Source organism: Solanum stenotomum, chromosome 7, assembly GCF_019186545.1.
Source record: "Solanum stenotomum isolate F172 chromosome 7, ASM1918654v1, whole genome shotgun sequence".
NCBI classification, from domain to species: domain Eukaryota; kingdom Viridiplantae; phylum Streptophyta; class Magnoliopsida; order Solanales; family Solanaceae; genus Solanum; species Solanum stenotomum.
The window spans coordinates 40,592,034-40,603,470 of record NC_064288.1 but is presented as its reverse complement, the minus strand read 5'-3'; the positions used below and the strand labels follow the sequence as shown (position 1 = coordinate 40,603,470).

General features: G+C 41.2%; 1 protein-coding gene across 1 annotated transcript; it reads left to right on the top strand.

The window, feature by feature from the left end:
* The first annotated feature begins 5,687 nt into the window (after nt 1-5,687).
* On the top strand, nt 5,688-8,486 carry LOC125869898 (uncharacterized). The gene is made up of 5 exons (XM_049550298.1): nt 5,688-6,164; nt 6,612-6,905; nt 6,968-7,463; nt 7,630-8,003; nt 8,136-8,486. The coding sequence occupies exons 1-5, from the start codon at nt 5,688-5,690 to the stop codon at nt 8,484-8,486; spliced, it is 1,992 nt and encodes a 663-aa protein (XP_049406255.1).
* The last annotated feature ends 2,951 nt before the right edge of the window (nt 8,487-11,437 follow it).

The window sequence follows — 11,437 nt, the reverse complement described above, 5'->3', positions numbered from 1 at the left end:
TAGCATCTCAATATCCATTTGATCGGCATAAAAGGTTGGTACTTCAAACCCCGTGTTCATTTTGTCGAAATTGTACTCATTTGCAATCTGTTAATCTTTGATGATGTGTGCTGGGCCTCTATGGTAGGATTAGAATATTTGTTTGCCTGTTAGGTTTGCAAATTTTACCTGTACTAAGTTAAATAGTTAATTCCTGAAGGTTGCGCTTTAAATTGGATGAAAAATCGTGGGTTGTGCATGATTGTCACTAGGTCTAAGCCTAATTTGAGTTGTGCATGCCTTAATTTTGTTTTCGAGGGTTGCAGGGTTTAATTCAGGAAAGTTGGGTCGAAAGCAGGCACGTTGGGTCATTTGGCGAGTTAGGTCGAGCTCACCGGACCACTCGGCGGTTCGCCTATAATCCCCATCTTGCCTTTAATTAAATGCTAAATGTGATGTTGAATTATGTAATTTTTGGCGGAAACATGATGTCGCCGAACGCATTCGGTGTCTCATCGAAAGACTTCTAGTTCGCCCTTTGTCTGCACCCTTGTATTCTCTATGCACTGCACTCAGCGAACCGCCTAAGTGGTTGTGCGCTTCATCAACTGGTTCGGCGAAGTGATTCTGTAATTAAACTGCCATGCTTTTTTCTGAATACTTTCTAACTTTTTCTCGAAGATTTGCAAAAATGGCTAGGCCAAAAGTAGCTAGAAGAGATATGCCATCCCGACAAACAAGAGCGAAAAATTTCAGGGAAAATACAAAGGCAACAAATCCTCCCAAAACGGATAATGAGGGAAAATAGCCTAGTGCCAGCAAGGGAACAAATCCCTGAGACCCCATTATTCCCTCATGGAGACAAGGATTCTTCACTGCCATCCACTCCTTTTTGGCGGCTCATGACTTGGACAATCCTAGTAAATCAACTATCGCTGAATCTTCTGAAGAAGCTTCGTGGGCCATTATCAAATTCCAGGCTGACACATCGAGCATTGATACCCAGACAGATTGAGCGACTGTGTAGACATGATTTTTCTTTACCCCCTTCTCTGTCTTTTTTTAAGTGACATTCTGGATATTTTGTTATTGGCATTAGAGGACAAATGGTTTTTATTTGTGGTGGGGTGAGGCTCACCTTTTGTATACTATTTGTCACTCATATTTTTGTGTATATATTTGGGCCATTCTGTTTAAAAATTGTGTTTTATACATTGTTTCTGTGGATGTTTGAGCTTGTGGCTTCTTTTGTTTTAAATTGCAAAATGATTTTGACCCGGCCGAAAATTTTTGCCACTTCTCGTGTGTTGAATGTGGCTGTTCTTTTGCAAAATTTAAGTCTCGGTTCCGATCAATACCGATGACTTGAATAGTGCTCGTGATCGAACGAACAAGAATGTGCGGCTACGATGAGGCCAAATGAAGTTGCATAGACAATATGTAAACTCTTTGCATCTCGTTATGACTAGCCTAGTATCGAATTTAGTCTCTTGTGATGATCATTGCACATTGCAAAAGTGTGGAGTCTTGTTGACTATAGTGTCAATGCCTAGTATGATAAGCTTACTTTGAAACATGCATGACAGATCCTAGAATTTACCCCGTTGGTTCGATCGACTAAGTAAGGCTATCTCTTGATATGATATTAGACAACTTTAAAGAGTGTGAGCCAATTTGACATATACCTTTTTGTGGCCTACCTTGTGAACATGTGTGAACCTCTCTTGAACACCCCTTGAGCCTTACCTTTCTTTGGAAGAAACTTGATGAAATCATAATCTTTCTTTATCCATTACCCATAATCCTCATGAAGTTGTGGTTAGTTTGAATAGCCAACATAGGCCAAAAGCCTAAGTTGGGGGTGTGGTGAAAAGAAAAGGTAAATCAAGAAGTACAAGAAAGTCCCTCTTACCCATGGTTTTGAGAAAAAATGGAACCCCTCCATAAAAATAATAAATAAATAAATTTGTGGAGTAAAGTACAAAAGAAATGGGGTTTCCAAACAATCCATGGAAAGTGAATAATAGAAAGACTTATGAGCACTAAAGATAATGATGAAGGAAAAGGAAATGAAGTGTTGTGAGCACCACATTTCATGAGGATGAAAATCACTGAGCTTAAATGACCATACCTTTGCACTCAGCCCCATTACAAGCCTTTACAAGACCTTTTTGATCTTGAGTGAGCTGAAACAAATGTTGATCGGAAAATACGGGCAAACCTATGGGTGAAAGCATGCATTGTGTTCTTCCTTGTGAGAGTGAGCGTTGCATTTGTTTCCGGAACTTTAAATGATTAAACCTTTGTGTGTGAAATTGGAATCATTCCTTGTGTGAGGGCATTTGAACACTTTGGTTAAGCTTGAACTTCCATTTGAAGCAAGTATTATGAGCATAAGATTCTTTGATATTGGTGAGTCACAACTTGAATCTTTGAGTGCACATTTGATATTTGCAAAAGTAACTTGAGTCTTGTTGTGTGCATTCATGATTGAGTCTTGTGTAGCACTGTTCGAGACCTCCTTTTTGAACGACTAACCTTGAGTTTGCTTGAGGAAAAGCAAAAGTTTAAGTTGGGGGTGTTGATAAGTCCACAAATTGGACTCATTTAGGGCTATATTTTGATAGAATTAGTGTCCTCAAATGCATATTTTGTCTCAATATTTGATGAAAACCCTTAAGTTTCAGGTATTTGGAGTTTGAGGGAAAACATGGACACTACTTAACAAAAAGAAACAAAAGCAGCTGAAAGAACGAAGAAATGAGGATCTGAGAATCGCCGAACCCATTTGGCGAGTCACTAAAAGGTCGTACCTCACCTTTTGTTCCAGTGTACTGAGCCCTGAAAGAAAGGATCAAATCGGCGGTGAAAAGGAGCAGTCGGCGTGTCGCCGAGCAGTTCCGTGAAACAGTTCTATGTTGCCTAATGATCCAAAACACGACGATGCTGAAGGATAGAGCAAGACAGTGATGAAACCTAGCAAAGGGTGGATCGGCGATCTCGACTAATGGTTCCAAATGATCCGTTGCAACACAGATTTTTGAAAACTATAAATACTCTTTGAGAGTTGTAGCTTAATATGAGATTTTTAATATAGAATTTTTAACATAGACTTTTGAGTTCTAAGTTTGGAGAGGGTTTTGAAGAACTTGAAGATTCAAAGGGTTTCAACTCCAAGAATTTGGACTTGGGTCTAGTGGATTCTTCACTCTTGACTAGTTTTGAGACTTAAATCTTCATACCCATTTGGATGCAAACTCATATTGGTATAAATTTCTATCTCTTTTACATGTCTAGCTAAAACCCCAATTCTTGGGGTGTGATTTTGTGAATACGGGTTAGATTATCTATTGGGTCTTGCTTGTTGATGATTTATTTGTTGTTTAGATGTCATTTCATTTAGTAGTTGTGGTGGAACTTAATGAAATTGTATTTGCAAATATGATTTCACCTTTGTGTTTTCGACTTGCTCGAGAGAGAGGTTGTAAAACTAAGACTACTAAATTGATGGCCGGTGGGATTGAGTCAACATGAGGTTCAACTCAAGAGAGTGAACCCTAGTCCTTCTCTCACACACTCAGCTCGAGAGAGTGAGTGGGTTAAGGTGGAGGCTGTTCTTCATGCAGCAAGTGGGTGTCCGAGAGGAACCCATTTGATTCGGGGTAAGTTGCTCGAGAGAGAATTTACCCCCACTATAGTCTAGCCTAGTCACAAATATTCAACGAATTTATTATCAAAAGCATGTACCCAATACTTAAGTTTTTCCCGTATTCCTATCATATCCCAAGAACCCCATCTCCTTGATTAGTACTCTTTGCATTTTTGCTGTTTTTTTGTTTACTTGTGAAAAACCCCATTGATAATTGACGCTTGTGACACCCCTTAGATTTAACATGTTTATATTTGAAAATGTTTTTAGCTAGGACTAATTAGAACAAAATTTTATTTTTCTATTAATTCTCAAACCCACTCCCTTGGGACTCGACCCCAACCCTTGGTTGGGTTACTTTACTATTGTACAATCATAGACACTTGTATTGAAAGTTGTGTCTTAATTAAGCAAACATCACCGCTGCCGAGGACTTTCAATTCAGAAGTGTTTTACTAGCTTTTATTCTAAGTGTAGTTAGATTTCCTAATTTTATGTCTTGTTCTTTGTCTGTGTCTCTTACAAGTGAGTTCGATTGTGTATGTCAAATACCAGAAGTTAGGGAGTCCCATTAGTCCCATACGATCCAGAACTTCGGAAAATAATCCGCAAAATGGTGAACGCACAAGAACTTGAGGCGCAGAGACAAAGATTTGGATTGGAAGCTGAAACCGTCGCAAGAGGTATTCAGCCTAATGCTGTGAACAACCAACCTAGGGTAGTGGATGAAAACATAGCAATAGATGAAATCATTCCTCTTCACCGCCAACCAATAGCTCCAAGGGGTAGACCACAACCTCTAGCTCACGTGATGTATGAAGAGGATGACTTAGATTTGGATGGAGCTGGAGCTACTGGAGTGATAGTGTTACCTACACTACCTCCAGGTGTTAAATTCACAATCACCAACACTATGATTCAACTGCTGAATCTGAAAGGTATGTTCAGAGGTGCATCGGGTGATGATGCTAACCAACATCTGATGAATTTTGTGGCTATCTGCAAGTCGCAAGAAAATCCCGGAGTTAGCCAGACAACAATGAGACTGAGAATGTTCCCATTGTGTTTTACTGGAGAGGCAAAAAATTGGCTGAATGAGATGCCCAATGACTCAATTAGGACTTGGACTGAACTGAAAGAAGCTTTCGTGGAACGATTCTTTCTAGAATCAAAAGAGCTGCAAATGAAAGACGAGATAAGTGCCCATAAACAGTTACCAAGAGAAGCAATGCATTACACCTGGTGGAGATTCAGCCAAAAGATGAAGAAGTGACCAAACCATGGTCTCACTGAGAGACATCTAAAACATGCATTTTACAGATCTTTAAATTATGTTACTAAACCTGTTGCTGATGCAGTGCGTGGATGATCTTTTATAAGGAAGCCATTCTCAGAGAGCATGTAACTGATGGACGAGGTTTCAAAGAATAAAAGGGCATGGTACACCAGGGATGCAAAAGTAGGAGTTCTTGGGTATACTTATGAACTTTCAGCTGAACAAAGGAAGAGAGAAGAAGAAAGGGATCAAGACATAGAACACATGAGGACCCAAATAGATCTACTCACAAAGCATATTGTCTCCAAGTTTGAAAAAGTAAATGTCGTGGGACAGTCAAACATGTATGAAGATCAGGACATCGATCTAGATGAAGAGGCTAATTACCTGGGCAACCAAGGAGGTTTCCGAAATTATAACTTGGGCAATCGGGGTTACAATTCTGGAAATGCAGGTCAGAACTATTCAAGGGAAGGATAGTATGATAGGCCAACAAATAGAGAGCAGGAAACTGGAAGAACAGAGATGGGTACAAAAATGATCGAAGTGGTGTCTATGTGCCCCCAGGTAATAGAGACCGGGCAAGTGGTAGTTCTAGCGGGTCTAAGCTGGAAGACATGTTTGCCAAGGTGCTCCAAAAGGTTGAATCAACTGATGCAGGGGTAAATGAGATGAAAGGTGATTTCTCTAGTATGATTCAATTGGTAGACTCTCACACCACCTCCATCAAGCAGATTGAGCAGTAGTTGGGGGAACTTTCAGGTTTATTAAATCAGAGGAAGAATGGGTCATTACCAAAATCCCAAGAAGGATGGGCATTGCATGGCTATTGCCACCAGGAGTGGTAAGGCTCTTCCTGACCCTATTTCTGCAGGTACTACACATGAGCATGTGTTAGAGAAAGCTGGAAGAGAGGAGGATGAAGCTGATCAAGTAGATGACTTGGAGTATGCTCAACCAATAGCCAAACCAGTAGGAGCAAAAGAAAAAGAGGTTGAGGGAACCATGCCTTTTCAACAGATCCCAAGACCACGTCCTCCTTGCCCTCAAAGGCTTAAAAAGAAAGCCGAAGATGGGAAATTTGCGAAGTTCATCACCATGTTGCGACAATTGTCAGTAAACATCCCACTGGTGGAAGCACTAGAGCAAATGCCGAGATATGCCAAGTTCATGAAGGACTTGGTCACAAAGAAAAGAGCTGTAAGTATTGATTTAACTAACAATATTCATCACTGCAGTGCTATTGCTACCAGGTCTCTGGTACAGAAAAAGGAGGATCCGGGTGCATTCACCATACCGTGAACCATTGGATCAATCAAATTTGCAAAGGCCTTGTGTGGCTTAGGGGCCAGTATAAACTTGATGCCACTATCCATCTACAAGCAACTGGGATTAGGGGTTCCAAAACCAATATCCATGAGATTGATGATGGCAGATAGGTCAGTGAAGCAACCTATGGGCTTTCTATGTGATGTGCTCGTAAAGGTAGACACATTCATCTTTTTGGCAGACTTCGTGATCTTGGATTGCGAAGTAGATTTTGAGGTTCCCATTAATTTGGAAAGACCATTTCTGGCCACAGGATGAGCATTGGTAGATGTTGAGTGAGGAGAACTGAAATTCAGAGTCAACAAAGAAGAGGTAAAGTTTAATATTTGTAGGTCCATGAAGCAGCCACATGCCATGAATGTGGTTTCTGCAATACAGGTCTTTGATGAAGAAGAAATGGGAGCAACTATTGAAGAGAGGCTGGATGTTGAGACCTTAGCCGCAGTGCTGATGAATTTTGAAGCTGATTTTCGATCTGACTATGTAGAGACCGTGAATGCTTTGCAGGGTATGGGAGCGCATCCTAATGCTCCAAAGAAATTGGACCTAGACTTGAAAAACATGCCAAGTCCTCAAGCAAAACCATCTATTGAGGAGCCACTGTTACTGGAACTGAAACAGTTACCCACTCACCTGAGATATCTATTTTTAGGAGCTAACAACACTTTACCTGTGATTTAGGCTGTGGATTTGAATAATGAAAAGGTTTAAGCTATGATCAAAGTGTTAATTAGGTACAAAAGGGCCATTGGGTGGACCTTGCTGATATCATTGGGATACCTCCAGGTATATGCACCCATAAAATTCAACTTGAGGAGGACTGCAGCCCAAGCATTGAACACCAGTGGATGCTAAACCTACCTATGCAAGAGGTGGTAAAAAAGGAGATCATCAAGTGGTTAGACGCTGGGGTGGTGTACCCTATTTTTGACCATCACTGGGTCAATCAAGTGCAATGTGTGCCCAAAAAAGGCGGTATGATTGTGGTTGCAAATGAGAAGAATGAGTTGGTCCCGCAGAGGCCAGTTACCGGATGGCGAGTGTGCATGGATTACAAGAAGCTGAACAAGTGGACCTTGAAGGATCATTTACCGATGCCTTTCATGTACCAGATGCTTGACAGGTTGGCTGGCAAAGTGTGGTACTGCTTTTTAGATGGATACTTTGGCTACAAACATATATCAATTGCTCCTGAAGATCAGGAAAAGACAACCTTTACATTTCCTTATGGTACCTTTGCATTTAAAAGCATGCCATTTGGACTATGTAATGCACCAACAACTTTCCAGAGGTGTATGATGTCTATCTTCTCAGACATGGTGAAGGACACTCTAGAAGTCTTCATGGATGACTTTTTAGTAGTAGGCTTTAATGATTGTTTGCTTAATATTAGCAGGGCCTACAGAGATGCGAGGAGGCCAACCTAGTGTTGAACTGGGAGAGGTGTCATTTCATGGTCAAGAAAGGCATAGTCCTTGGCATAAGGTTTCACAAAAGGGGATAGAGGTTGACAAGGCCAAAATTAAGGTGATTGAAAAGTTTCCTCCACCTATTTGTGTGAAGGATGTTCAGAGTTTCTTAGGACATGCCGGATTTTATAGGCATTTCATCAAGGACTTCTCCAAAATTGCACACCCTATGTGCAAGCTTTTGGAGAAGGAGGTGAAATTCATTTTTGATGAGGCATGTCTTAGAGCGTTTGAATGCCTGAAGGAGAAGTTGATTTGTGCACCAGTAATCATTGGCCCTGATTGGGCTGAGCCGTTTGAGGTAATGTGTAATGCTAGTGGTACTGATTTAGGAGTTGTGTTGGGGCAGAAGCGCAACAAGATGTTTCATCTGATTTAGTATGCTAGTAAGTCACTGAATGGAGCACAGTGAAATTACACAGTTACTGAACAGGAACTACTGGCTGTGATGTATGCTTTTGAGAAGTTCAGAGCTTACTTGCTGGGCACTAGAGTTATAGTCCATACAGATCATGCAACTCTAAGGTATCTCATGGCAAATAAAGATGCCAAACCAAGGTTAATCAAATGGGTATTACTTCTTCAGGAGTTTGATTTCGAGGTCAAAGATAGGAAAGGTTGTGAGAACCAGGTGGCTGATCACCTGTCTAGGTTAGAGGCTGAAAAGAAAGAGGAGTGTGAACTAGAAATCAATGATGCATTCCCGGATGAGCAGGTATTGGCTGCAACTCTTGATCTTATCCCTTGGTTTGCTAATTTGCTAACTTTCTTGTTAGTGATTTGATGCCTGAGGGGTTGACATTTCAACAAAGAAAGAGGTTCCTGCATGATGTGGGTAAGTATTTTTAGGATGAACCTTATCTGTACAGGGTGTGTGCTGATAACATCATCAGGCTATGTATCCTTGAAGCTTAGATGTTGCATATCCTAGAATCATGTCACTCTTCTCCGGTAGGTGGTCATCATGGAGATGATTGGACAGCCCACAAGATACTTAAATGTGGGTATTACTGGCCCACAATTCATTAGGATGCGATGGACGTTGTAAGGAGTTGTGATGTGTGCCAACGACAATGAGCCATCTCTCGGCGCCATGAGTTACCTATGACACCTATTTTGGAGGTGGAGTTGTTTGATGTGTGGGGAATTGATTTCACGGGGCTATTTGTGAGCTCCTATGGGCAGAAGTACATATTGGTTGCAGTGGATTATCTGTCCAAATGGGTTGAGGCAGTCTCTTTGGCCGAGAATGATGGCAAGAGTGTTGTTGGTTTTCTAAAGAAGAATATCTTCTCAAGGTTCGGCACACCAAAACTATCATCAGTGATGGTGGGTCTCATTTCTGCAACAAGGTATTCAGTTCAGTTCTGGCCAAATATGGTGTTAAACAACACAAGGTGGCAACATGTTATCACCCACAGACTAGTGGCCAAGTGGAAGTCTCCAACAGAGAAATTAAAGCAATTCTGGCTAAAACAATGAATGTCAATAGGACAGATTGAGCACGGAAGTTAGATGATGCTCTATGGGCATATCAGACAGCTTTCAACATGCCTATTGGTATGTCTCCATATCAATTAGTGTTTGGAAAGGCATGTCATTTGCCGGTTGAGCTTGAGCATAAAGCACTTTGGCACTAAAGAAGCTGAATATCAGTTGGAGCGAAATAGCAAACCTGAGACTGGATCAGATTAATGAGATGGATGAGTTCCATTTGAGAGCGTATGAGAGGTATGCACTGTACAAGGAGAGGATGAAGTTGTATCATGATAAGCATATTGAAATGAGAACCTTCACTCCTAGTGACTTGGTGTTACTTTTCAACTCCAGACTTCGTCTGTTTCTGGGAAAATTGAGATCCAAATGGTTTGGACCTTTTAAGGTTACTTAGGTATTCCAGTTGGGTGCGATTGAGCTTGAAAATGACAAAGGCGAGAGGTTCGAAGCCAATGGCCAGCGAATCAAGGCATACCTGTGTGTTCCAAAAGATGTGAAGATCGTGGAGGAATGTAAACTTGATGAAGCCTGAGTAATCAAGTAACTTGCGTCGCGCCGCGATGTTAAATTGTGCGCTACTTGGGAAGCAACCCAAGATGTAATTGTATTAGGTATTTCCTTTTTTTTTAGATTCACTATGTGTTGATGTGTGTAGGAATGATTGGACTAAGAGTTGTAGAACTGGGTGCAGACTACTCTTCACGGGCAGTCTCACGGACGGTGCCCTTCACGGGAAACTTCACGGTCTGTCACAACCACTTACAGGATATCGAGGCTATTGGAAATTGCCATAAAAAGGTTCACGGTCCGTCGTAGTCTATACGGACCGTCTAGCCTCTCGTGAACCTTAGGTGAGAACTCTAGTTCAAAGTCACGTACACAGATATTTTCACAGACTATAATGCCCTTCACGGGCAACTTCACAGTCCGTCGTTCACAACCCAGTAGTAACAGTGAACCGACCCAACCTGCGCGTGTACCAAAGTGGAAATTAAATGTATATTTGCTTCCTAAGTGCCAAAGGCAGATTTTTCTCCCTCTTCTTCTTCCTATAACGGTTCTTCAAGAGTTAAAAAATGGTTCCCATCATCCATTAATCCTTAGTTCATCCAAGAATTGAAGCCCTAAACCTACATTGTCAAGAACTTCAAGCCAAGTCCACTGGGTCTTCTTTTTGAACGAAATTCTCTTCTAAATCTCTAAATAAGTTACTTCATAACTTGTTATAAGTTTGATCTTATTTAAAAACAAGTTAGATTTACTTCGATTTAGTTGAAATTAGCATGATCATGTGAGAAATAATATGGATTGGTGTGAAATTGTTGTGGGTTAGATTGAATTGTGTAACATTGATGGTTTTTGTGTGGGTATGAGTAGGGTATAAGTGTGTTTGATGAATATTGTTCTTTTTAGCATCTTGCTTGTTGAAATTTAGCAGTGATAGTAAGTCACTTGTGGTCATGTGTAAAAAAATGGGGTAACCTGTACTATGGTGAAGTTGGGGGAGAAACTTATGGAATGAATGGTTAAGTGTCAGATCACGAGAGGCTTCACGGACCGTGGAAGCCACCACGAGCCGTGAAACCACTCGTGGACCACACTTCAATTACATCCACCCAATAAATAGGTTCACGAGTATGATAACGGACCGTGGTTCACTCCACGGGCCATGAAACTGTCTGTGAACAACACTTGGTCAACCCACTGTTGCACATTGACTCTATAAGAACTCCACGAGAAGTTTTATTAACCGTGGTACCTACCATAGCTCGTGTGAGCTCTCGTATAGTTTACTTGGTGTGTAAAATTTTATTTTTTCTGTACTTTTATTTCTGTCATCTTTTGATTCTGTGGCCCTTCCCAATGATAGATTGGGTGATGGCATTCTTAAGGCAAAGTGTCACGATGTAATTACACAGGGGAAGTATGAGTACTCGATAGTGTGTCATTTTACTGATTTTTGTACTAATGAGTGTTGTGTTTCTCATGTACTATGCCTCTTCGACGAAAGAACGCGACCAAACATTCCTCCCCTGCTGCATCTCCATCGAAAGGCCATAATGCTTCCAAATCTAGTAGTTCGAAAGTACAAATGAATATTACACTTGACGATCATCCACCTCGGGCTACTAGATCCACAGTAGCTAGGGCTATCCTCCAGGACACTCCTCCCCAGTCTGAAGAGGGAGGTAGTAGTTTCGGTAGCAGGGAGGAATCGGGAAGTTAATGTGATGCTGC